The following is a 27,025-nucleotide window of genomic DNA, read 5'->3' as shown; positions in this document are numbered from 1 at the left end:
TTAAAGTTTTTCTTCATCTTTCCGTTTCGTTTTTGCAGCGGGAGGAGCTGTCGTCTTGGTTTCGGCGCGGGGAGGAGATGGATCAGATGCTCACGGAGAAGGACAGGAAGCTGGCGGAAAAGGAGGCGTACATCGTGCACCTGCAGACCGCGATGGGAGGAGAGCAGCCCACAGCGCCGCCGAAGGTAAAGACGCGATAACGTGACGCGACTGTAACACGGTGGTCTCATTTGGTTTGTTCTTCAGGAGACGGAGAACGGCGGCTCTCTGGTGGACCTTCAGAATCTGGTCCAGAATTTGACGAAGAAAATCGGGGAAGCGGAAGAACGGTACAGCCTCCTCCAGGAACAGTCGGAGAGCCTCAAGGAACTGCTGTCCACAGAGCAGGAGCAGTTCACCAAGAAGGAAGACATGTACAAACAAAATGTATGTCTGACCCTCTGCTCCTCTGACCTTCTCCTCTGCTCCTCTGACCTTCTCTTCTGCTCCTCTGACCTGCTCCTCTGCTCCTCTGACCTTCTCTTCTGACCTTCTCTCTGACCTTCTCTGCTCTGACCTTCTGCTCCTCTGACCTTCTCTGCTCTGACCTTCCTCTGCCCTCTGACCCTCTGTACCTTCTCTTACCCTTTCTCATATTTGTTGTTCTTGCAGATCCAGACGTTCAAAGACATCATTCTGCAGAAGGACAACCAGCTGATGGAGATGAGCCAGATGCACGAACAGGAACTTTTCAGACTCGCCGCCAAATCTGACGCCAGCGCAGACTTGGAGCAGGTAAACGAAGCTCATTTTCAAATGAGTCATGTGGTTTTAAGTTTAGTTTGTGTAAAACATAAACAAAAGTGTCACAGCTTCATTAAACACATGATAATGTCAAACGGGCTGATGTGGCTCTAGAGTGGTTACAGTTTATATCAGGGGTGCTTAATACGTCGATCGCCAAAGTCGTGTGGGTACATCGCCGTGTCTCGTCTCGGACTCGTGTTTGGACTCGGTCTTGTCTCTCACTCGAGGTCTGACACTCAACAAGTGTGATCATATTTCATTCCGGCCGCTGCTGTTGGTAATAAACTTGTAGCGGGTGCAGGAGCGTGTGGGGCGTCTCAGTTCAGCCTGTGCGCTCATTTGAAACCCGCGGAGACTCTACGGCGCATCACAAACACACACGCTCCCTATGCACGGCTCGTCTGCGACAGCGTGTGCCCTCGTGTACCAGCGTGCGTCACAGGGCAGGTTCAACTTCCTAAACATCCTACCTGTCCACCTGCCTCACGTCAGCACGCCGCCCCTCGCCTTTTCACGCTCTCGCTCCTTCCTGCGTACAGCCAACACAAGCCCCTCCCACAGTGCGGCTGATTAGAAGAGCAAGACCAAACGTGAAGCAAAAACCAGTCTAAATTTGTGTTCCAGTGTTGGCACAAAGCAGGTCTACAGCATAGAGCGGATCTACAGAACAGACCTACTGCCACATTTGGCTGAAGTTTGTCTAACAAAAGTGACAAATGCATCTGTGTTTGTCACGATGTGCGTTTGGTTTGGTAAACGTGCAGAGGCTGGTAAATATCACTGCAAAACCAGAAAAGAATGAAACTCCAGTTTGGAACTTTAAAAAACAGGTTTAAAAATCTTCCTTCACTTTTTTTACAGTTTTGTGTAAAGTGCCAGAGGAAGTTCTCTTAAAGAAGAGGTTCTCAAACTGTGGGGGAGGGTCAAAAAAAGGGCCACAGAGTGTTTCAGTGCAGTTTGCTTGACTTTGTATTAGGTCGATCATTTTGACTTGGTCATTTTGTAAGAAGCTCACATGATGAAAAAGTGTGAACACCCCTGGTTTATATGTTGTAAAGTTGAGTTTATTTATGTTTTTTTAATTTATAAGAGGCTCTCCTTTTGATTTTGATCTTCCACTGTGGCTTTTGTGAAAAAAATATTGAATATCACCGGTCTAGACTCTTCACAGTGCAGAAAAGACTATCTGGTAACTCCTGTAACGGTGAACATCTTCTGGTGGAGGCTCCATCAGACGCTTTTCTCCATGGAGATGTCATTGCTTTGTCTGGAATGTTTCACAGTACGACATTAAACCTTTCTATCTTCACGAAGACCAAACCAGACCAAGTTCCAGGTCAGAATGCCTGCTGTTCTAGGGATTTTTGAGCTATTAAACCACCTGTAATTGAATAAATGCAAAGTGGAGCCGTTTAATGTCACACTGTGGGACATTCCAGGAGGAGCAATAGCATAGACGGACCCCCAGCCGAGAAGTTACACAGTGCAGCTTTAACACAGATTTATTGATTGATTGATTGATGTGACGTGTTGTTTTTCCTGCAGCTTTTGAAGGCTCTCAAACAGAAGCTCCACGAGAAAGAGGAGGTGCTTCTGGGTAAAAACCAGGTGATCGATGTTCTTCAGGGAGAGGTGGACACCAGGGACGGGCAGATCAAGGTCAGTCCACAGCACCTGCGTCTCTGGAGCTAAGCAGGACCAGAAAACCTTTTAGAACACCCTGATTTTTCTAGTTATTTACTGCAATTCAAGTCGTGCAAGTCCAGTGAGTCGCTTGAAATGGAACAAAGGTAAAAACTGAAAAGACAGAGGTTAAAAAAAAGATAAAATAACTAAACACAAGTCCAAGCTCTGCCAAAACGACCTCAGGAAAAAAGAACAAGATGGTAAAACTTGAAAACCTTGAGTGTCCAGCAGCAGCAGAGAGTCCAGACTTAAACCCATCGAGCTGAAGACTGAAGAGTGAAGCGACCGACAAGTGTCACACATTTATGGAAACTTCTGCAACAGACTTGGGAAGAACTTTCTGAACAATATTTGATTTGTGTTGTAAAAAGAACGAGCCACGAGTGAGTTCAGCTGTTCTGTCTGACAGAGGTCGACACACACGTCATTTAAAAGTTTAGAAAACGTTTTGGTCGACAGAAAACAGTAAAAAAATTAAAATAAATAAAAGGAAAAAGTGTGGCGTTCTAAAACTTTTGACCGGTAGTGTAGATAATTGCAATTTTTCTGACAAATATGGAGATGGTGATGAGATTTAGGGTTTATGTTTTAATAAAAGGATTCAGTTCCAGAGTTCAAACATTTAAACACGTCCAGAAGAACTGACGAACGAATACAAGAATCATATTTCAGAACATTTTTGTACAGATCTAAACTACAGAGTTGGCAGCTTTTATGCTCAAGTCGCAGCCGCAGCAGAAGCAGCAAAACACAAACAAAAACTAAAGCTTTATACCCTTTTATAAATCCTCTTTTTAAGATGTGTTCAGACTCTCGAAAAACTCTCGTCTCTCGTTCGAACCTTTACTTACTGAAAATACTTGAGGCGCGTCCAAGGAGAATTTAAACTCGACGCACAGAGTTCACCGTCTGAACACAGCTTTCTATTAGAGCCTTTAGTCCCTGTTTTAGTCTTGGGTTTAATCTCTGGTTGAGTCCCGGGTTGAGTCCCGGGTTGAGTCCCGGGTTGAGTCCCGGGTTGAGTCCCGGGTTGAGTTCCGGGTTTAGTCTCGGGTTTAGTCTCGGGTTTAGTCTCGGGTTTAGTCTCGGGTTTTGTCTCGGGTTTTGTCTCTGATTTAGTCTCTGATTTAGTCTCGGGTTTAGTCCCTGGTTTAGCCTCGGGTTCAGTTCCTGTATTAGGCTCGGGTTTACTCTTGAGTTTAGTCCCGGCTTGAGTCCCGGCTTGAGTCTCGGGTTTTGTCTCGGGTTTATTCTTGGGTTTAGTCCCGGGTTTAGTCCTTGGTTTAGTCCTTGCTTTAGTCTCGGGTTTCGTCTCTGGTTGAGTCCCTGGTTCAGTCCTTGGTTTTGTCTCGGGTTTAGTCCCTGGTTGAGTCTTGGGTTCAGAGTCGGGTTTAGTCCCTGGTTTAGTCCCTGGTTTAGTCCCTGGTTTAGTCCCAGGTTTAGTCCCAGGTTTAGTCCCTGGTTTAGTCCCTGGTTTAGTCCCAGGTTTAGTCCCTGGTTTAGTCCCTGGTTTAGTCCCTGGTTTAGTCCCTGGTTTAGTCCCTGGTTTAGTTGGTTTAGTCCCTGGTTTAGTCCCTGGTTTAGTCCCTGGTTTAGTCCCAGGTTTAGTCCCTGGTTTAGTCCCTGGTTTAGTCCCAGGTTTAGTCCCTGGTTTAGTCCCAGGTTTAGTCCCTGGTTTAGTCCCTGGTTTAGTCCCAGGTTTAGTCCCTGGTTTAGTCCCAGGTTTAGTCCCTGGTTTAGTCCCAGGTTTAGTCCCAGGTTTAGTCCCAGGTTTAGTCCCAGGTTTAGTCCCTGGTTTAGTCCCTGGTTTAGTCCCTGGTTTAGTCCCTGGTTTGGTCTCAGGTTGAGTCCCTAGTTGAGTCCCTGGTTTAGTCCTGGTTTAGTCCCAGGTTTAGTCCCAGGTTTAGTCCCAGGTTTAGTCCCAGGTTTAGTCCCTGGTTTAGTCCCAGGTTTAGTCCCAGGTTTAGTCCCTGGTTTAGTCCCTTTTAGTCCCTGGTTTGGTCTCAGGTTGAGTCCCTTGTTCAGTTCCTGGTTTGAGTCCCTGGTTTAGTCCCTGGTTTAGTCCCTGGTTTAGTCCCTGGTTTAGTTTTAGTCCCTGGTTTAGTCCCAGGTTTAGTCCCTGGTTTAGTCCCTGGTTTAGTCCCTGGTTTGGTCCCAGGTTTAGTCCCTGGTTTGGTCCCAGGTTTAGTCCCTGGTTTAGTCCCTGGTTTGGTCCCAGGTTTAGTCCCTGGTTTAGTCCCTGGTTTAGTCCCTGGTTTGGTCTCAGGTTGTGTCCCTGGTTTCCAGGTTTAGTCCCTGGTTTAGTCCCTGGTTTGGTCCCAGGTTTAGTCCCTGGTTTGGTCCCAGGTTTAGTCCCTGGTTTGGTCCCTGGTTTGGTCCCAGGTTTAGTCCCTGGTTTGGTCCCTGGTTTGGTCCCAGGTTTAGTCCCTGGTTTAGTCCCAGGTTTAGTCCCTGGTTTGGTCCCTGGTTTGGTCCCAGGTTTAGTCCCTGGTTTGGTCCCTGGTTTGGTCCCTGGTTTGGTCCCAGGTTTAGTCCCTGGTTTGGTCCCAGGTTTAGTCCCTGGTTTGGTCCCAGGTTTAGTCCCTGGTTTGGTCCCTGGTTTGGTCCAGGTTTAGGTCTCAGGTTGAGTCCCTTGTTCAGTTCCTGGTTTAGTCTCTGGTTTAGTCTCATTTTTAGTCCTTGGTTTAGTCTCTGGTGGAGTCCCTGGTTGAGTCCCAGGTTTAGTCCTGGGTTTAGTCTCGGGTTGAGTCCCGGGTTTAGTCCTGGTTTAGTCCAGGTTAGTCAGGATCAGAACGTCTCCAACTATGTCACTGGTACCAAACAGTTTTGTCAAAAGTATCAAAAATCAGATGCAAATCGATACTTAAACTAGTATTGAAGTGTTTTTTTGTTTTTATTCTCACTGTTTCATCAGAATCCGTTTGAGTATCAAATCTGTTCCTTTGTATCGAGATAAAGTTTGAAACTGTCGTATCGTGACGATACTAAATAACTTTTAGAGCTCTGTGGCGGTGTGGACGTGCTCGTAACGTCGCCGACATGTTTCCAGGAGCTGCTGGAGCGTCTGAAGCGCGTCCAGGTGGAGCAGAAGAGTCTGGAGTCTAAGACGGAGGCGGAGAGACACGTGATGAAAGCTCAGATCAGAGACCTCATGGAGAAACACCAGAGCGAGGTGCAGAGGATGAAGGACCTGCACCAAGAGGAAATCTCCAGAACGCAACAGGAGATACTGCAGAGGGTGGAGGAGAGGAGGAGGGAGGAGGGGACGGAGGAGAAGAGGAGGGACGAGGGGGAGACGGAGACAAAGAGCCCGGAAAAGACGGAGAAGAGGATCACTCAGCTGGAGGGTAAGTCCTGCACCAGTTTATTTACACAGCACCGTTCTTACACAAAATAATTTAAAATGTTTTACAGAATAAGAAAAACATGACCGTATTTTTTTGGAAGTCGCACCAGCCAAAAAATGCGTAATGAAGAAGAAAAAAACATATAAGTCGCACTTTTTGGGTGAAATGTATTTTAGAAAATGAGAGATCAGGAGCAGATATTTCCTGTGTAAAGTCGAGTTGTAGTAAAAACAATTGAAGAGAGAAGAACAGACTGTGAAGGTCACATGTGAACAGTTCTTCAGATAAACTATAACATAAACATTTTACTTAAAAAAAAAAAAAAAAAAAAAAATCAACAGAAATTAAGAAACTAAACTAAATAAAATTATAGTAAAATGAACAAAAATAATAAAATCAATACATAAAAGCAGTACTAAAAAAAAGATAAAAACAATAAATAAAACAATAAATAAATAAATAAATAAAAGCAGTACTAAAAAATAGATAAAAACAATAAATAAAACTATAAATAAAAACAATAAATAAATAAATAAAATCAATGCATAAAAGCAGTACTAAAAAAATAGATAAAAACAATAAATAAAACAATAAATAAATAGATAAATAAATACATAAATAAAACAATAAATAAATTAAAAATAAATAAATTAAAAAAATAAACTAATAAAACAATAAAAAAAAATAAAAATAAAACAAATAAAAAGATCAAACTAAAAAAAAAAAAGACAGAGGACCACACAACTCACGTGATATTAAAAGTCAGGGAATAAAAGGGTCTTAAGACGAGACTTAAAACTGAGAAGTGACACAGAGGATGAAGAATCTAGTGGAGCCTGTTCTTTTCTATTTCTATTATTACTATAACTGGGCTTTTAACATTAAAATGTCGGTTCCTGGTCTCTGATTTTATAAAATAAATTTCACCCCAAAAATGCGACTTGTATGTGTTTTTTTCTTCTTCATTACACATTTTTTGGTTGGTGCGACTTACACTCCGGAGCGACTTATAGTCCGTAAAATACGATGGATCACAATACAAACAAATCAAAATATAAATAATTATCATGAAACTAAGAAGAAGAATTAAGAAGAAGAAGAGAGCAGAATTAAAGAATCTACAACGAATCAAATCTGAAAGAAAACAAGAACTGATTTGAGATCAGGGAGAGTGCTTTTAGGTTTAAACCCACTCGATTTCTGCGCAAATGAAACTTGTAAAAAAAAAAATTTAAAAATTAAACCATAAACAACGTGGCGTCATGTCCTGTGTTTTATAATTAAGAATAAATCTGTGTTCCAGTTGTTACCTGCATCGCAAGTGTGTTTTTTAATCGTTTTTATTGCTCTGATAAACATGCGTCCTTACTGTGCGTGAGTGAGCTCGCCTCTCCACAAACCTAACTCTGATTTGGCCTGCTTGTTTCCGTGGAGATGATTTTAACTTTTACTCTGTTTCCGTGGACTCGTTGAATACGTTCAAGGTCAAAATTAGTTGTTTTTGAGGAGTGTTAAGCTTAAATATATGGTTCTACTTTCTTTTGGTTCTGAATTCTTTGTTTGTATTTTTCAGCTAAAGTGAAGGAGAAGACGGAGGAGGCGAATAAATCTGAAGCAAAGTTCCTGAAGATAAAGGCCTGGTCCAAATCCAGGATCAAACAGCTGGAGGAGGAGCTGAGGAGGAGCCAGGTGACCAACGCAAACTCCTGCACAGAACATCTTTAAACTGTGGAACTTTACTTTGTTAACTCAGCCGATTTTAAACAATAACTTCTGAGGTAGTGTCTAAAAACACAAATGCCCTTACGCCTCTTTTCCCCTGATGCGGTTCTCCAGGGGCCGAGGAGCAGGTCTGTGGAGCGGCCCCTGGGTCCAGGTCCGGGTCCAGAGTCAGAGTCGCTGTGACACACTGATGACGCACAAACACAACAGTTTTCTTAATGAATAAAATCGTACCTTATATCCTCGTGATCACACCTCATCACCTCAGTGATTCACAAAAACACGTTTAGTTTGTGGCGTTGTGCGTGATGCTAAAGCTAATGCTAACGTTAGCGCAAACACAACAAAACTAATTCCTGTAGTTTTTCCTTTTTATCATCAGCTTTTTCTGCATTTGTTTCTTTTCTTTGTGGCCCGTTTAAGCCTCTCTTTATGAATCAAATATGAGCCAAACCCAGTGTTACATAATGACCTGGAAATATTATCCATCCATCTGTGCCAGCAAGTAGCTCAGGGTCAGACCCTCTGGAGCCGGTGTCCTTCAGGGTCAGACCCTCTGGAGCCGGTGTCCTTCGGGGTCAGACCCTCTGGAGCCGGTGTCCTTCGGGGTCAGACCCTCTGGAGCCGGTGTCCTTCAGACCGGTGTGTCCTTCGGGGTCAGACCCTCTGGAGCCGGTGTCCTTCAGGTGTCCTTCGGGGTCAGACCCTCTGGAGCCGGTGTCCTTCGGGGTCAGACCCTCTGGAGCCGGTGTCCTTCGGGGTCAGACCCTCTGGAGCCGGTGTCCTTCGGGGTCAGACCCTCTGGAGCCGGTGTCCTTCGGGGTCAGACCCTCTGGAGCCGGTGTCCTTCGGGGTCAGACCCTCTGGAGCCGGTGTCCTTCGGGGTCAGACCCTCTGGAGCCGGTGTCCTTCGGGGTCAGACCCCTGTCCTTCGGGGTCAGACCCTCTGCCGGTGTCCTTCGGGGTCAGACCCTCTGGAGCCGGTGTCCTTTAGACCATCTGTAGCTGATGTTCTTCAGGGGCAGACCCTTTGAAGCCAATATCCTTTAGACCATCTGGAGCTGATGTTCTTCAGGGGCAGACCCTTTGAAGCTTATGTCCTTCAGACCCTTTGAAGCCAGTGTCCTTTAGACTATATGGAGCCGGTGTCCTTCAACCCTTTGGAGCCAATGTCCTTTTGACCCTGTGGAGCCAGTGTCCTTCAGGGTCAGACCCTTTGGAGCCGTTGTCCTATAAACCCTCGAGAACCGGTGTCCTTCAGGGTCAGACCCTCTGGAGCTGGTGTCCTTCAGACCCTCTGGAGCTGGTGTCCTTCAGACCCTCTGGAGCTGGTGTCCTTCAGACCCTCTGGAGCTGGTGTCCTTCAGACCCTGTGGAGCCAGTGTCCTTCAGGGTCAGACCCTCTGGAGCTGGTGTCCTTCAGGGTCAGACCTCTCATGGGGTGGACAGTTTCACTTTAGACAGAGACAGATGAGACGGTGGTTGGACCTTGGCTGGTTCAGGTGTGATGTCTCAGGTGGACTTTGCTGTGTAACTGTCGTTGCAGATTTGTTTACCTGGTTTATGGTTCATGTCTCTGTAATCACAGCGTATTAACATGTAAGTAACTTGGTGATCTACATATGTGACATGTTACAGTTAATGCTCCATAAATCCTCCGTCTTTAAACCTTTAATTCACCGGAACCTTCTGCCCCGTCTCCGGTTTAAGTTTTCGTTGTCTGTGTCGTGCTGCTGTGTCCAGGCTGGATCTGCGTCTCCAGACCTGGACGCTCTTCAGGCTCAGATCACGGCGCTGGAGGAGGAGCGGGAAGAAAACCTCTGGAAACTGGAACACTACCAAGAACTCAGAGCCAAAAACGGTCAGATGCCCTCCCACGCCCCTCCTCTTTACCCCGTGTGTCAGATGCCCTCCCAGATGTGTTGTCTTATTTCTTTGTCGTCTGGTTTCAGAAATGCTCGAGGCCAAACTGGTTTTGTACGAGGAGCAGCAGAGAACACTACAGGCCGACCTGGAGCAGTTCACCAAGAGAGCCACGTCACAGGTACAAAAAAACATGTCCCCGTGTGCCAGGTGCCCTCCCCGTGTGCCAGGTGCCCTCCCCGTGTGCCAGGTGCCCTCCCCGTGTGCCAGGTGCCCTCCCGTGTGCCAGGTGCCCTCCCCGTGTGCCAGGTGCCCTCCCTGTGTGCCAGGTGCCCTCCCCGTGCGTGTCGCCCTGATGTTGTGTGTGTCGCCCTGACGGTGTGTGTGTGTGTGTCGCCCTGACGGTGTGTGTGTGTGTCGCCCTGACGGTGTGTGTGTGTGTCGCCCTGACGGTGTGACGGTGTGTGTGTGTGTGTGTGTGTCGCCCTGACGGTGTGTGTGTGTGTGTGTGTGTGTGTGTGTGTGTGTCGCCCTGACGGTGTGTGTGTGTGTGTGTCGCCCTGACGGTGTGTGTGTGTGTGTGTGTGTGTCGCCCTGACCGCCCTGACGGTGTGTGTGTGTGTGTGTGTGTGTCGCCCTGACGGTGTGTGTGTGTGTGTGTGTGTGTGTGTGCGCCCTGACGGTGTGTGTGTGTGTGTGTGTGTGTGTCGCCCTGACGGTGCGCCCTGACGGTGTGTGTGTGTGTGTGTGTGTGTGTCGCCCTGACGGTCGCCCTGACGGTGTGTGTGTGTGTGTGTGTGTGTCGCCCTGACGGTGTGTGTGTCGCCCTGACGGTGTGTGTGTGTGTCGCCCTGACGGTGTGTGTGTGTGTGCGCCCTGACGGTGTGTGTGTCGCCCTGACGGTGTGTGTGTGTGTGTCGCCCTGACGCGCTGACGGTGTGTGTGTGTGTGTGTGTGTGTCGCCCTGACGGTGTGTGTGTGTGTGTCGCCCTGACGGTGTGTGTGTGTCGCCCTGACGGTGTGTGTGTGTGTGTGTGTGTCGCCCTGACGGTGTGTGTGTGTGTGTGTGTGTGTGTCGCCCTGACGGTGTGTGTGTGTGTGTGTGTGTGTGTGTGCGCCCTGACGGTGTGTGTGTGTGTGTGTGTGTGTGTGTCGCCCTGACGGTGTGTGTGTGTGTGTGTGTGTCGCCCTGACGGTGTGTGTGTGTCGCCCTGACGGTGTGTGTGTGTGTGTGTGTCGCCCTGACGGTGTGTGTGTGTGTGTGTGTGTCGCCCTGACGGTGTGTGTGTGTGTGTGTGTGTGTCGCCCTGACGGTGTGTGTGTGTGTGTGTGTGTGTCGCCCTGACGGTGTGTGTGTGTGTGTGCGCCCTGACGGTGTGTGTGTGTGTGTGTGTGTGTGTGTGTGTGTGTGTGTGTGTGTGTGCGCCCTGACGGTGTGTGTGTGTGTGTGTGTGTGTGTGTGTGTGTGTCGCCCTGACGGTGTGTGTGACGGTGTGTGTGTGTGTGTGTGTGTGTGTGTGTGTGTGTGTGTGTGTGCGCAGGCGAGCGAGGCGGGCAGTGCAGACGACCCTCAGGTTCAGGTGTTGGAGTGGCAGGAGATGGTGGCCGAGGCCGTCAGCGCCCGAGAGCGAGCCCAGGACGAGAAGAACGCTCTGAGTGTGCGCATCAACCAACTGGAGGAGGAGAAGGAGGGTAAGACACACACACATGTCACACACACGTCACACACACAGACACACACACAGAGCGCTAACAGGAGGCATGTCTCTGTCTGCTTTATAATTAAAGATTATAATTTGATTTACTGTGACAGACCACGATGTACGATGACCACGTAGAACTTTGACGGGACGATATTCTTACATTTCTACGTGGATCAGTTCAGCAGACCGAGCCAACAAACCAGAAAGTGTAAACGAGTCTCGGGCCACGTCTCGTTTTTCTTTCCACGCTTCCTTCTCCTCGACTCCTCTCCTCGATTCTCCATTTTTCGGCTGTCAGTCAAATGTCTAGTTCAGAAATCCCTTGGTGAGCTGGAGACTTGGAGACTCCGGGTCCAGGGTGACGAAGGCTCTGGTCCCGTCCCTCGTGGAAAAGCTCTGGCAGGTTGTGAAGACGCAGCTGCTCGTGATGTGTCGTCCGTGTGGAGGCTCGGAAGCGTGTGTCGAGGTAGTCTTTGGTGAAGCGCGTATCCAGGCTCGTACCGGTGACATTCGAAGCCTCGCGACCCGCCCGTTCCACGTGACGCTTCAGGAAATTGTTTGTGGATTTGGCGCATGATTCGAAACATAAAGGCCAAAGAAACTCAACGGAGTCACCTAAAACATTTTTGTGGTTTTGGGTTATTGCGAGTTTGGTTCATTCTATCTGAGATTCTTTTTTTTTTTTGCGATGGAGCCAGTAAGAAAAAGAACGTTTTCCCTGTTTGGGAACATTTTGAGCTGGTATCTCCTAATAGGCGAGTTTCATTGTTGACAAAAGTGCGTGTTGCATGCTGGGAATTATTTTAGTCGGCGGTAGGGATGGGCATGATTAATCGATTAATCGATAATTGATCATTAAGAATTTCATCGATTACGTTAATTTTAATCAACAAACCAGATGTATGTTTGTGTGTCGTGACCAAACAGGTGTGTACATGTGTCTCTGCATCAGAAGGAGCGAGACACAAACAGTGGGTCAGTCTGTAACGAACCAAAGCACAAATGTGGATTTAACCAGGATTTGTAGAAGAAATTCCACACTTTCCGTTGCGTTGGGACAAGTGTGAGTCCATGTGCACAGTGGATAAAGCAGCACATATGTTTCTGTGTCCAGTGGGAAAAAGTTTTTCCAGGTGAGAGTCGCTCAATGTGGATGACGAGGCCCCGCCCCCCTCCCCCCGTACGCTGTCCTGGTTTTGACAAACACAAATCTGGTCACACTGACCTGTATTCACCTGAGTCATGTCTTTTAATCCAACACAAGTTGAACCACATCAGCGACACAAGAGCTGGAGTTTTATCTTCACTTAGTTTATGTAAATTAGTGATGTGGTTTTAAGTTTTGTTTCTGTGAGATTTGAACAAAACTGAATTAAACACATTATAATGTCAAACAGCTGATGTGGATCTAGAGTCGTTACGGTTTATAAGTCGTTGAATTTATTTATGCAGATTAGTGCAGATAGTCATAATAATGATGATAATTTTAATATAATAACGTTAATGATTAATCGATAATCAATCGTTAATTCTTCCGACGATTGATTAAGAAAATTTCATCGAATGCCCATCCCTAGTCGGCGGCAAGAAACACTAATTCAACATGACGGACGGAGCGAGAAAACACGTAAAGGGTATTGATCCCGGTTATTTATCCAGTCTAACGGCAGAGGACCCAAGACCATTTGACCAGAAATTGGTCATAAACATCGACGGACGACAAATCACCCTTTTCAACCCCGACAGAGTCTGGACCAAACCAAACTCTGGTCAGAATCTCCAACTACCTGGACAAATATTCACTTGGGCGACATCCACAATGACTTGGTGGAAACTCCTGGGCCGTTCACAGCAGAAAAGATGAAAACCTCCAAGAGTCTGGATGTGTTGTTGAACTTGTTGAGTCCACGGTTTGTTAGGATCTTCTACGTTTGCTCTGCGGATGTTTGAAAGTCGTTTAATTCACCGTTAGTGGTTCTTTTCACTCAGAATACGAAAAAGACATTTTCCTTCTTCCGTGCTTCTATTTGTGCGTCCGATAATGCAGCAGGAGTTTAACATTATCATGGAGAAATACGCGAGGTTACACACTGTGTTTGACGCTATCGTGTTTCTTGCCTCCAACCAAAATATTTCCCAGCAGCAACGCCGGCTTTTAATAACAATGACGTCAGCTTTCATAAACTCAACCGGGCTGCAGTGTGACATTAAATAGAGGGAAAAAAACAACAACGTGAAATCACATAACGAGAATGATCGTCTAATTTGGAGGATGCACAAACCATGCTTAGTTTTTGGCCATTTTACAAGGCAATACATACGACTATAAATGAGTTCTGAATGAGATTTTATAATAAAAGTATTTTGTTATTTAGAGCAGTGAGTATTGGTCATTATTAGAATTGGATCAGGTGTTTTTTTGCCCGCATAATGGGTGTGATGTTGGTCTTAATTTTCATTTAAATAGTCTTAAAAACGTCTTAAAAACGTCTTAAATTTGGGGTCGTCAAACCTGGGGATCCCCTGCTCCAACAGGAACTACACCTGAAGTCGTCATCTGCATGTTTCCAAACGTTTTCCGGTAACCGTGAGTAGAGCGTATTGAGGAGAGGAATCAAGGCGAAGGAAGCGAGGAAAGAGAAAACAGACGTGTCCTTGGCGTTGGTCTGAGCTGAAAAATCCTCTCGGACGAGCAGCCGCACAGATTCCTGCTCATTATCGATCATTGCATCATTCTTTTATCATCACTCATCCCTTTGTTCCTTTTGTTTTTCCCGTTTCTGTTCCTTCTCTGTCCTGCCGGGGGGCGTGTCCGTCGCGCGACCGTCCCCCGCCGGAGACCACGCCCCCCCCCCGCAGGAAACCACGCCCCTTTAGGCCACGCCTCCTCCGGCCCCTGCGTTTCTGGGGGGGACGGGAGCAGCCTAAAGAACACAGTTTCCCATCAGTTTTGTGCATGCAGGCCTCCCCCGAACGTTCAGGCGCCGCGTGGACTCCAGCCCCGCCGACGTTTACAGGAGCGCAGGAGTCTACGCGGCGCCCGAACCCCCCGCGGTGCGTTCAGGCGCCGCGTAGACTCCAGCCCCGCCGGAGTCTACGCGGCGCCTGAACTCGCCAGCGGACACTTTTCCTTCCCTCTCTCTCCTTCCTTCTCATTCTTTGGTTTATTTACACCTGTGCTCGTTTAGGTTCCGGACTAACCCGTGAAAGGAGGAAATGAGAAACGGGCTGTAGTCGTTTAGTCGTCCGTTAGTCGACCTCCTCTTTTAGATTAGGAGTTTTTTCTCTGGCAGCAGCAGAGACAGAGAGTGAGCTGAGGATTTGCCGTTTTTAGAGTGTTTCTCTGTAAAAAATTAGATTAAACTCAGGATTCTCAACTTTGAATCTGTTTCCCAGTGCTTTTTTTTTTCTGCATTAATAGTATTTTTTTTTGCGTGAGCGCCCCCTGCAGGTGTCAGAGATACAGAAGAGTTTGGAGCGCTTTGGCCACAGCTCCTTTTTAGGCAAGGCAAGTTTATATCTACGCAAAGTCATTTAAAGTTCTTTACAGAATAAAAAAGAGAATAAAATCAAAATTTATCAAAACATAAACAGTCATCAGAACATTATCACAGAAGAGTGCAGAGTGAAAAATGAAAATCTTTCAGTCAGACGCAGCTGAAACAGAACAGGAGGCTGGGACTAAGCCAGGACTGAACCAGGACTGAACCAGGACTGAACCAGGACTGAACCAGGACTGAACCAGGACTGAACCAGGTCTACAGCAGGAGGTCGGTCCCTGAGTTGATGCAGGTGGTTCATACGGCACTAACATGTCACAGACGGACTTTAGGTTCAGTTGATTTATTCGTACTTGGAGGTAAATTAGTTTTTCAGATTTGAGCGGCGGGTCCCACATTTCACATTTCACATTTCACTCATCCACATTCTGAACAATAAAGACAGAAAAACACAATATTAAAGTGTTCCAGAGCTCCAGTGCAGAACAGATTTGTTCCATAAATAATTCATTCATTCATCAACATGGCTAAAAATCACAATAAATATTAAATATATAAAAAAACACCTTTTTCCAAGATGATTTACTAAAACTGATAAATAGATGACAGTTTATTCAGTACAACAGCAGCTCGAACAAAACTCCTTTTAAAACGAGTCGTTCTAGATCTTTCTAGATCTTTGGACTAAAAGTCTCAGACCAGAGATGAACTCCAGACTCCAGACACAAACTGAGCCACTTTAAAGTCTCTGAGCCGCAGACCTGAGCCGCAGACCTGAGCCACAGACCTGAGCCGCAGAGACCTGAGCCGCAGAGGGCAAAGACTTGAGCCACAGGGGGCAAAGACTTGAGCCACAGACAGCAGAGACTTGAGCCACAGAGACTTGAGCCACAGAGACTTGAGCCACAGAGACTTGAGCCACAGAGACTTGAGCCACAGAGACTTGAGCCACAGAGACTTGAGCCACAGAGACTTGAGCCACAGACCAGAGCCACAGGGGGCAAAGACCTGAGCCACAGAGACTTGAGCCACAGAGACTTGAGCCACAGAGACTTGAGCCACAGAGACTTGAGCCACAGAGACTTGAGCCACAGAGACTTGAGCCACAGAGACTTGAGCCACAGACGGCAAAGACTTGAGCCACAGAGAGACTTGAGCCACAGAGAGACTTGAGCCACAGAGAGACTTGAGCCACAGAGAGACTTGAGCCACAGAGAGACTTGAGCCACAGAGAGACTTGAGCCACACACCTGAGCCACAGAGAGACTGAGCCACACACCTGAGCCACAGAGACATGAGCCACACACCTGAGCCACAGAGACATGAGCCACACACCTGAGCCACAGAGACCTGAGCCACACACCTGAGCCACAGAGACCTGAGCCACACACCTGAGCCACAGGGGGCGGAGTCCTGAGTCGTTGAGTTGATGAGCAGCTCGCGTCTTTAGTTGAACTAGAATCTTGTTTAGTCGACTACAGCCCTGTTTAATTTAAGGTTTTGGGTCTAAACTTGTAATTACTGGACAAAAATTGCGATCCTGGGGCATCGGTGACTCGACGACATAAATTCAGGACACGAAGTTTGATGTTTATCTACAAATGTGAAAAGAGATTTTGACAGAAGTCGTCCACAGACACACCTGCTCGTCTCCAATGCCCCCGAGAAAAAACACAATCGTTTTTTCATTCTAACAGTAATAATCTCTAACACTGCAGACAGCGAGAGTTGACGGTGGAGCCGCAGACTCAGACTCAGACTCAGACTCGCTCTTCTGTCTGACTCTTCGTAGAAAGTCAATTTTAAGGCTGAGAAAATCTGGATTCATCTGATCAAAGCGAAACATCACGTCACTGCTGCTCACGCTGCTTTGCCTCTGCTCATGTCTAACACCATCTAACCTCTGCTAACGTCCGCTCTGTCCTTCCTCTGGTCCTTCTCCGGGCCGTGCGCTGGGATAATCGGCGCTGGGATAATCGGCGCTGGGATAATCGGTGGTGAACGATTTGATAATTTGATGATTTGATGCTTTGATGCTTTTCTGCAGCCCAAACGCTGACGGCGAACCCTGCTCCTTACTCACGACTCGCAGATACAGAACGGTAGATCTCGCCGCGTTCGGACTCTCGACGGGCGTTAATTCCGCCACCGACGTCGTCTTCGGTCCGAGGTGAAGTTTTTCGCAGTGTCAGCGAGCGGAGACGACGGAGTTTTGCGACAAGTACAAACGAGCGGAATAAGAAGAACAACGAGCGACATTTCATAGCGATGATTTTAGTTTTGTAGGACTGTGGAACTAAATGTGTTTTGAACCTGGACCTGGACTGGACCTGGACTGGACCAGGACTGGACCAGGACTGGACCTGGACTGGACCAGGAGTGAGAGGGAGAAAAGAGAGAGAATCTGAGAGTGAGAAGAAACAGAAAGCGAAGAAAAAGAGTGAACAAAGAGAGAGAAAGAAAAAAGAGAGAGAAATAGGGAAGAGTGAGAGCGAAGAAAGAGAGAGAAAGAGAAAAGTGGGACAACGAGAGAGAAAGAAAGAGAGAGAACAAGAGAGAGATTGAGATCACCCTGAGCCCGTGGATCAGGGCAACCGCCGCAAAATGTAATCAGACCAGGGCTGCACTTCGCTTGTCGGGCGCTTGTTCGTTCAGTTAAAGCAGCATTGGAGGTCGACACGGGCGTCTCTGTCGTCTCTATCGCCTCGTCCTCGGCTGATGTTCGTTCAGTTTTAGAGGTCGACACGGGCGTCTCTATCGTCTGAATCGCCTCGTCCTCGGCTGATGTTCGTTCAGTTTTAGAGGTCGACACGGGCGTCTCTATCGTCTCAATCGCCTCGTCCTCGGCTGATGTTCGTTCAGTTTTAGATGTCGACACGGGCGTCTCTATCGTCTGAATCGCCTCGTCCTCGGCTGATGTTCGTTCAGTTTTAGAGGTCGACACGGGCGTCTCTGTCGTCTCAATCGCCTCGTCCTCGGCTGATGTTCGTTCAGTCTTAGAGGTCGACACGGGCGTCTCTGTCGTCTCAATCGCATCGTCCTCGGCTGATGTTCGTTCAGTCTTAGAGGTCGACACGGGCGTCTCTGTCGTCTCTATCACCTCGTCCTCGGCTGATGTTCGTTCAGTCTTAGAGGTCGACACGGGCGTCTCTGTCGTCTCAATCGCATCGTCCTCGGCTGATGTTCGTTCAGTCTTAGAGGTCGACACGGGCGTCTCTGTCGTCTCTATCGCCTCGTCCTCGGCTGATGTTCGTTCAGTCTTAGAGGTCGACACGGGCGTCTCTATCGTCTGAATCGCCTCGTCCTCGGCTGATGTTCGTTCAGTCTTAGAGGTCGACACGGGCGTCTCTGTCGTCTCTATCGCCTCGTCCTCGGCTGATGTTCGTTCAGTCTTAGAGGTCGACACGGGCGTCTCTGTCGCCTCTATCGCCTCGTCCTCGGCTGATGTTCGTTCAGTCTTAGAGGTCGACACGGGCGTCTCTGTCGTCTCTATCACCTCGTCCTCGGCTGATGTTCGTTCAGTTAAAGCAGCGTTGGAGTTCGACACGGTCGACTGTCACGGTCGAGATCTACTGTTTATATCTGTGATCAGAACTTTGTACTTCACTGAGCAAGTGCAAAGTTCAGTTTGTTGATCCTGACTCATTAAAGTTGTCGGTTTGATTCCTGCCGTGTGTCCTCGGGCAAGACGCTCCACTTTTACTTTTTAACTTGTCTCAAATTGGAAATGTTTAAATATTAATCTTTAGTGTTAAAGATGCATTATGTAACTTTTCTTGTGATTTTTTTTTTCTTGTAATTGATCCACAAGGGAAATTATTTGAATATAAAAACAAAAAGAGAAAAAAAAAAATCTACAAGAGTGGCAAAAAAAGATGGCAAAATAATTCATAATTATATAAATGTATAATAAATGTATATGTACAAGTCAAAATAAATTAGAATAATAAGTAATAAAAAAGGGGCTGCTTCAGGAGTTGTTCAAGGCTCCAGTTCAGAAAGAAAAAATATATATATATGTATACATATATGTATAATATATATATTTATGTGTGTGTGTGTGTGTGTATATATATATATATATATATAATATTATTATTAACAGCCTTAACAGATAAAAGCTCAGAATTGACCCTCATCGTGTCAGTTTTGTTTCTAAATAAACAGTGATTCACGGGAACATAAACTGTATTTTCAACAATCAGATTTTAAAAGAATCAACTGTTCTAGTTTGAGTCTCTAGTGCCACTCCTCACTGTAAAGACTTAGAATATTCCATTGTATGGCTTTAAACATAAAAATAAATAAAAAATAATATCAATAGAAAAGTGACATAATGCATCTTTTAAATCCAGAATAAACTTGATGGTCCCACAGTCCACAGACTCTCTCCTCTGTCGCCCTCTGCTGTCCAGTTTAGTCTCCTCCTTTTGCCTGTGTCCTTCATCACAAAACCCATGGGAAATGATGTCACTGATTTTGGCTGCTCCTCCTCATCCTCTTCTTCCTCTTCCTCCTCCTCATCCTCCTCATCCTCTTCATCCTCATCCTCCTCCTCTTCCTCCTCCTCATCGTCGTGTTTCACAGGTCTGCTCTGCTTTCGCCGCTTGTGTGATGTGAAATCAAAATGCACCGGCCATTTTGAGGACTTTGAGTCTTTTTGGTTCAGTCCTTTGCACAAACTCACAACCAACAGAACTGGTTTGGTCCTGGTTTAGTCCTGTTTTTAGTCTTGGTTTAGTCCTGTTTTTAGTCCTGGTTTAGTCCTGTTTCAGTCTTGGTTTAGACCTGGTTTAGACCTGGTTTGGTCCAGGTTTGGTCCTGGTTTGGTCCTGGTTTGAGCTCAGTTTAGCTCTGATGTACACTTGGTTTGAGTTTTAGGTCTAGTCCTGGTTTAGTGTTGGTCCAGTCCAGGTTTAGATCCAGGTTTAGTTCCAATTCTCATGTGGTATGAAAGGGGTGAACACATTTAGCACTGAACCAGGACTAGACCGGGTCTTAACCAGGGTCTTAACCAGGGTCTTAACCAGGGTCTTAACCAGGGACTGAACCAGGACCGTACCAGGACTGAAGCAGGGACAGCTCCGTGGAGACAAACAGATGGTCTCTCATGGGAAAAGTTACACAGTGCATCTTTAAAGGTCCCGTAATCCTCTGCTCTCTGATCTGTTTCCTCGTCACAGACCTGGACTTGTGTTTTGTTTCATTCACACGTTTAACACAAACCTGCACATTTGGGTTCGTCTTTCAAAACAGAAAACACTCTGTTCCACCTTGTGATGTCATTGTGGTTCTGAACTCCACACAGCTTCACTAGAATCATGTGGATCATTTCAGCTCTGGAGTTTCTGATCTCTACTGAACTAAAGGTAAAAGGTGTTGTCAACATGAGAAATTATTCGGTCCGTTTTAAGTCTGAGCTAAGTTCTGGTCCTGTCTTGGTCCAGAGCCGGTCTAGAGCTGGTCTAGTCTCAGTACTTTCACGGCGACAGCACTTGGACCAGATGCTCTCAGTTTGCTTCATTTTTGTTTTTGTGAAAGCTTCAATCGCGCTCAGATCTGCACGAAATTAAACGGACCGAGACCTCAGAAAAGTGGAGGTCTCGGTCCGTTAGACTCCGCAAAAAATGCCAAACCCTAGGAGTGGGCGATATGTCGATATTTTTAATGTATCGAGATATTTTTTAAACTTGATATGGATTCTGGATTCTGGATATAATGATTATATTCAATTCTGATTTCGCCGCTTCGCTTGTTCGTCTTCTCCGTCGTCGCCTCCCTGATTTTGCTGCTTGTGTCTCTTTCACTATCGCCATGAACGCCCAAAGTTGGTGCCAGTGAAAAACTTCTAGCACAGGGGTGGGCACAAAGGGTTCTAAAATTTGTCTGAAGGGCCGGACAGGAGCAGATGGATTTTTATTTTTTAATTATAACTAACAGTTTCTATTTTAAAGCACTGAAAGTTCTGTTCTCCTTCAGGATATTATCATCATCACTCTCCTCCTGACTGTCTTTATTTAAAAAATGAGAGTTATTTTTCCTGTACAGATATTGAGATATATATCGTTTATCGAGATATAACAAAATATATCCAGATATATTTTTTGCTCCATATCTCCCAGCCCTGTGCCAAACTCTGGTGCGGTCCCTCTGGTGAGAACGCCGACTCGGGTCCAAACCGTCCGTACCCCGAGGAGGGGCTCCATGGGAAGGCCAACGTCTTGTCTCGGTTCTAACAGATCTGGTGTCCAGGAGCTTCAACGTCCTCGAGCCTCGTGCAGTTGGACCAGTTTTGTGTCAGATGTGAAAAGACTGGTCCTGCTTTAGTCCTCGACGAGTCCTGGTTCAGCCCTGGTTCTGTACTGGCCTAGTCTTGGTCTAGTCCAGGGGTGGTCAATACGTCGATCATGATCTACCAGTCGATCCCCAAGTTAATGTGGGTAGATCGCAGTGTCATAGTACTCGTCTCGGACTCGATCGCGTTTGGACTCGGTCTTGTCTCTCACTCGAGGTCTGACACTCAACAAGTGTGATCATATTTCATTCCGGCCGCTGCTGTTGGTAATAAACTTGTAGCGGGTGCAGGAGCGTGTGGGGCGTCTCAGTGCAGCCTGTGCGCTCATTTGAAACCCGCGGAGACTCTACGGCGCATCACAAACACACACGCTCCCTATGCACGGCTCGTCTGCGACAGCGTGTGCCCTCGTGTACCAGCGTGCATCACAGGGCAGGTTCAACTTCCTAAACATCCTACCTGTCCACCTGCCTCACGTCAGCACGCCGCCCCTCGCCTTTTCACGCTCTCGCTCCTTCCTGCGTACAGCCAACACAAGCCCCTCCCACAGTGCGGCTGATTAGAAGAGCAAGACCAAACGTGAAGCAAAAACTATTCTAAATTTATGTTAGTGTTGACACAGAGGAGCCTACAGCACAGAACAGATCTACTGCGACATGTGGTTGAAGTTTTCTTAATAAAAGTGCACAAATGCATCTGTATTTGTCACTGTGTGCGTTCAGTAAATGTGCAAAGGCTGTTAAATCTCACTGCAAAAACAGTAAGAAAATGTAACTCCAGTTAGGAACTTGAAAAAAACAGTTTTACAAATCCAGACCCATTTCTTCATTTTTTTTTTTCAGTTTTGTGTAAAGTGCCAGAGGAAGTTCTCTTAAAGAAGAGGTTCTCAAACTGTGGGTGAGGGTCCAAAAAATGGGCACAGAGTGTTTCAGTGCAGTTTGTTTGACTTTGTATTAGGTCGATCATTTTGACATGGTCATTTTGTAAGTAGCTCACATGATGAAAAAGTGTGAGCACCTCTGGTCTAATCCTCTTTTATGTAGCTGCTAACTCCTACCTAAACTACTACCTCATGACATCACAAGCTGGAACAGAACATTTTGAGCTTTGGAGATGTAAACAGACTAAAAGTAAAGATTTATTGAAACGCGTGAATGAAACAAAACACAAGTCCAGGTTTGTTTTTGAGGAGGAAACAACATCTGAACACTACTTAAACCTCACAGGAGTCAGGTCTGTGTGATATTTGACGTTTATTTTGTGTTTAAATTATTTTTAGCCACAGTTCTAGTTAAACTCCACACGTCCCTTTAGCCGTTCTCTGTCCTCTTCACTCATCTTCTTTACCCAACGTTTCCCGAGTTTCCCGCCTCTTCTTTAATTAAAAAACCCGTAGTCCAACACTTTTCCCTGTGGCACAAAACTGATTGAGGATGACTGGTTCTTTCCTGGCTGCTCCGATCCAGCTCTGGCCTCTCGGCACCAGGAGTTGGAGGAGGAACTGGCCCAGAGTCGAGGCCTGAGTCCGGCCAAAGGATCCGGGAAGTCTGGACGCGCCGCCGAGAGGAGCCTGCAGGTCAGTGGAGCTCGGGAACCTCTCGATCTCCGTTTTATTTTCTGTTGATTCTAGTGCTGTTTTGTCGTAGTACAAATGATTAAAGTCTCTGTACCAGATTTTTACCGTCTTAAAATGATGAAAACCAGAACTAGTTCCTTTTTAAACAGTTTGCAGTGGTCCAAAGTCCTTCCTCACTTCCTGATTATTGACAATTAAATGCTTTATAATTGGATGATTTATTTTGTATAAGCAGCTCGTTCTAGTCAAATACACGGAAAAACATCAGGTACAGTGTCTTTAAGATCATGTGTAGAACTTAGGCTCCGTTCAGACTGCAGCCTGAAGTGACCCAAGTCTGATTTTTTCTTTCCTATCCTCCTGTATCTGATATTTTAATGACACAGATCCGATTTTTCAAATGTGACCCGGGCCACTTGGATACGTGCTCCTAAAACCCACACATATACAATCTTTGGACAGGCCACTTCAGTCTGAACGTCCAGGTCACATGTCATCAACAAGCGACAAACGTCACTTTTCTGCGCTGAAGTCGGTGGAAACCAGTCTGATTCATGAGCCGGTTTCACTTGGTGTAAACCGTGTGAACTCGCAGCGTTAGGATTCTTTCACTCGACAGGAGGCGGGGACTTTTTTTATTTAACCAATCGCTGCTGTTTGTTCGTGACGTTTGTAATGCTCCAAATCCTGTAGGAAGAAGAACAACAACGTCTTTCCCCTTGATAAAATTCACCAAACATTCTCTTTGTTCCGGCTCCTCGGGGGATCTGGGGAATCGTCGCCAACACAGAATGTCTGTCTTCGTTTACATCCATCTCCACACTTTGTTTACTGTTGTGCTGTTCCACAGAAGAGACACAGACGCCACAAGTTCGACATCATGGCTTCACAGCTCGCAGCTGATTGGCCAGTGCGCCGTCTACAACTTCCGGGGTTTTTGCAAATGTCTAGTGTGTTCTGATTCCTGACATACTCACCGGAGAGAAATAAAATTGAGCGGAGACACTAGGGGGCGCCAGCCTGGCCAGGTGAAAACTGGAAGAAAACCACAACCAGGGTAGACGACAACGCAAGAGAATTTTCAGGCTCTGAAGGCTCAGAGTCTCGTCAGTGGAGGGAAAGTAATGTTAGCAAGTTTATTATTTGTGGGGATCGCTGTATTCAGGCCAAATTGGATTGGTCTGGGCAGTTTTTGAAGTGATTGCCAAAGAAATGTCCGAGTGCGGCTGCAGACGGACCTGGCTCCAACGTCAGCGAAAAATAAAGAGTCTGTGAAACAAATACAAGGAGGATAAAGACTCAAACAAACGAAGCGGCCGTGGACGTGCGACCTGAACATTTTGCCAACAACTGGACCGTGTTTTGGGAGACAAGCCCAGAGTTTAGTCGACTTCCGTAAACACTGAGCACGCTCGATGTGTTTGACGTCGTTGTGTCTCCAGTGCACATGCGGGACACATCTGGAGTGTTTAAAGTTCACACTGGAGTCACATACAAGTCGCTTTTAACTGGAAATGTGAACGATCCTGCAAAAAAAAAAAAAAAAAAAATTTCACAAAAAAATCAAAATTCAGGATTCTGCAGTCTGAACGTAGCCTAAGTAACATTTTTATACCTTATTGAACTTTGTAAAATGTGTATTTCCCCAGAGAATTTTTCTGTGAAACCCCTGGTCGTTTTTTCAGATTAGGCCAAATTTTCTGTTCATGATTATGTGATGTTATTTCAGTCCAATCAGGTTCATTTGGTTTTCTGATAATTTATGTTCTTAGGTTCTTTTTTCCAGACCAAGAGTTTGTTCTGTTCCCTGCTCCTCTTCCTCAGAGTCTCGTGATGTTTCTGTATCGTGTCCCTCAGATGATTTAAACAGGTTTCGGCGGGACGACAGCGCCACCTGCAGACCCACTTCCTCACGACAGAATCCCGAAAATATACGGAAATACGAAAGCGTGCTCACGGAGAGATAAACCGGGACGAGGGGCTTTTTTACTCTCACCCACTTGGAATTCTGTCCTGAGGAAGTCTGAGGCTACGTTCAGTCTGCACCTGAAGTGACCCAAATCTGATTTTTTGTCTCTATGTTCCTGTATCTGATCTTTTAATGTGAGTCTGAACCACACAGATCTGATTTTTTCCCAGGACACTTGGATCTGTGCTCCTGAAACTGATCCATATCTGATCTTTTGACATGTGACTTCAGTGTGAACAGTCAGGTCACATTCATCCACCTACATGTCATCAGCAAGACACAAACGTCACTATTCTGCACTGAAGTAGGAGAAAACTGTTCATGATCCATGTGACTGAAGTGAAGCACATCTCCACTCACCACAAAACACCACCACCAAAAACCTGGTCCTTCTCCTTCTCAATCTCCTCCTTAAAACAAGTCAGTTGTTCATGTTGTGGCTCCGGTACGAGAGGAACTTTAAAATCTCCAGGTGCTCGATGCTGCGTCCATGTTTGTTCAACTTGTGTAAACACAGAGACGCTCGCTGCGGTTGACGTCGTCGTGTCTCCAGTGTCACATGTGGGACACTTTTGGACCGTTTAATGTTCACACTGGAGTCACATACAAGTCACATTTAACTGGAAACGTGAACGAACTCACAAAAACATCAGATTTCACAAAAAAAATCAGAATTGAGCGTTAAGCCCTGCAGTCTGAACGTAGCCAGAGATGGAACTAATCTCAGAGTTCTAATCTCGAGAATCTAAAAAATAATCATAGAGTAGTTTTTGTTGCTTTGTTTTTGTTCTATTTGTAAATAGAAAACCACTGAAATCCTTGTTGTGATGTTGTGATGATCTCTGATGTTTTCCCAGGAGGACTTTGAGCTGGACGGCCACGCCCCTCTGTTCCCCACCCCCCGCAGCCCCCCCGACAGCGCCGCCCTGGTGGAGATGGAGGGAGAGAACATGGGAGGTTGGTGGCCCGAGTTCAGTTCCCCAGACCCAGGTTTGGTCCCAGTCTTTACTCTGGCATGCACTTGACTCCACCACATGGTCTTAACGTGGTCCTCACATGGGTCCTCACACGGGTCCTCACACGGGTCCTCACACGGGTCCTCACACGGGTCCTCACGGGTCCTCACACGGGTCCTCACACGGGTCCTCACACGGGTCCTCACCGTCTGTGGGAAACTCCATTCACTTTTGGTTTGGGCTGTTTTACCCGGCGCCTCTAAACCTCAGCTCTGGGGTTTGTCATTAACATTTCCAGAGGTGGGTAGAAGAAAAACAAAAGAACAAAAATTATTTCCCCAAATTTCAAAGACCTGAAAATCATGTAAATAAATGTTTGTATTTCATCATATCTTGTGTTATTCCATCTTTGAACTGTTGATGAAGGGACAGGATTAAAAAAAAAAAAGTATTTAAAATGATAAAAATGTTCTTGGAAGGACTGACATATTTTATAGAAATAGTTTCTTTCATTTTGAAGTAATATTAAAATATTCAGAAGAAAAAAGTGACAAATGATGTAAAATCCTGCACCTTCTACTTGTTTGTACAATTTTCCCTCCATTACTTTTCCCTCCGTTACCATGAACTTTCTTAATAAAAAATCTCATGAGTCAAAAAGTCAGAGGTTTTTGAACCTAATCTTGTACCATATGGTAGAAAACTATATGAAGCAAATATTCAAACCAGTTTGTTAAGGATATGGAAGTGAGAACCAAGAGTTATCACTGTTTGGATTTACTGACCAAAAAGTGCTGCATATTTCATTCCCTCTGTTACCGACATGAGTTTTTACATTTTTTGTCTTGAACTTGAAAGAATCTCACAGGTTTAACTTGACCCTGTTGGAGTGTAACTCTTTCCTACATTCTGATACTTTACTTATTTCAATAGTCCCTCTAGTTTCTGAATAAGAGACATTTGAATGTCAAAAATCTGACCCTGTTTCCCTCCGTTACCCCATGTATATGTGTGTATATATGTATGTGGATAAAACTAGAATTGATTAATAAAAATAAATAAATAATAATCCAGAGTGAATAATAGTGCAGAAAATACGGTAATAACATAATTAATCGTCAGACCAAATGAACCCGATTGGACTCGTTCTAAACACATTCAGTTGAGGTTTTGCTCTGTCCTGTCACTCGGACTTTTCTAGAATCACCTGTGAAAAATTAGGATCAAGTTTCGTAATCGTTTTCGCATTAATTAACATCTGAGTTTCTTTACTTTTGCCAACCGTACTACCCACCTTTGAATATTCCATTTGCAAAGCTTCACTACATTTGGGAATTTGCTTCGTCTGGTTTAATTTTTGTCTTTTAAAAGCATCAGCAAACAGTTTATTATTTTATTGCTTAATTCTTGTATTTTAAATCCAGATTAAACCAGATGAAGTCATGTTTTTGCGCCCGTTTGTGCATATTTGATATTTTGTGTTTGTGTTGGGTCATCTGCATGCTGGTGTAAACTGGTTCTGTTTAAGGGTCGTTCAGTGTAATTCAGTGTCTGTGCTGTTGGTGGCGCTCTGTGGTAAGTTTTGGCTTTTTTCAAATTATTTTGCATGAATGGCTGCGCAT

The 27,025-nt window shown here is 45.9% G+C and overlaps 1 protein-coding gene across 3 annotated transcripts in view; it reads left to right on the top strand.

The window, feature by feature from the left end:
• Positions 1-27,025, top strand: part of LOC110172058 (golgin subfamily B member 1-like) — an 82,553-nt gene that overhangs the window by 11,293 nt on the left and 44,235 nt on the right. For 2 of the 3 annotated variants that reach the window (XM_055154877.1, XM_055154876.1), the window contains exons 6-16: positions 39-185; positions 247-426; positions 652-774; positions 2,332-2,445; positions 5,522-5,819; positions 7,393-7,508; positions 9,285-9,402; positions 9,494-9,585; positions 10,946-11,096; positions 22,369-22,478; positions 25,305-25,437. In XM_055154877.1, coding sequence (XP_055010852.1) covers positions 39-185; positions 247-426; positions 652-774; positions 2,332-2,445; positions 5,522-5,819; positions 7,393-7,508; positions 9,285-9,402; positions 9,494-9,585; positions 10,946-11,096; positions 22,369-22,478; positions 25,305-25,437 — 1,582 coding nt within the window. The remainder of the gene's footprint in view (positions 1-38; positions 186-246; positions 427-651; positions 775-2,331; positions 2,446-5,521; positions 5,820-7,392; positions 7,509-9,284; positions 9,403-9,493; positions 9,586-10,945; positions 11,097-22,368; positions 22,479-25,304; positions 25,438-27,025) is intronic. The other variant, XM_055154875.1, reaches the window with a different exon arrangement.

This window comes from Boleophthalmus pectinirostris, unplaced genomic scaffold (genome assembly GCF_026225935.1).
Source record: "Boleophthalmus pectinirostris isolate CB_2022bp ecotype Guang Dong unplaced genomic scaffold, ASM2622593v1 HiC_scaffold_19, whole genome shotgun sequence".
NCBI classification, from domain to species: domain Eukaryota; kingdom Metazoa; phylum Chordata; class Actinopteri; order Gobiiformes; family Gobiidae; genus Boleophthalmus; species Boleophthalmus pectinirostris.
The sequence above is the reverse complement of the archived record's forward strand: the minus strand, read 5'-3'. Positions and strand labels throughout refer to the sequence as shown.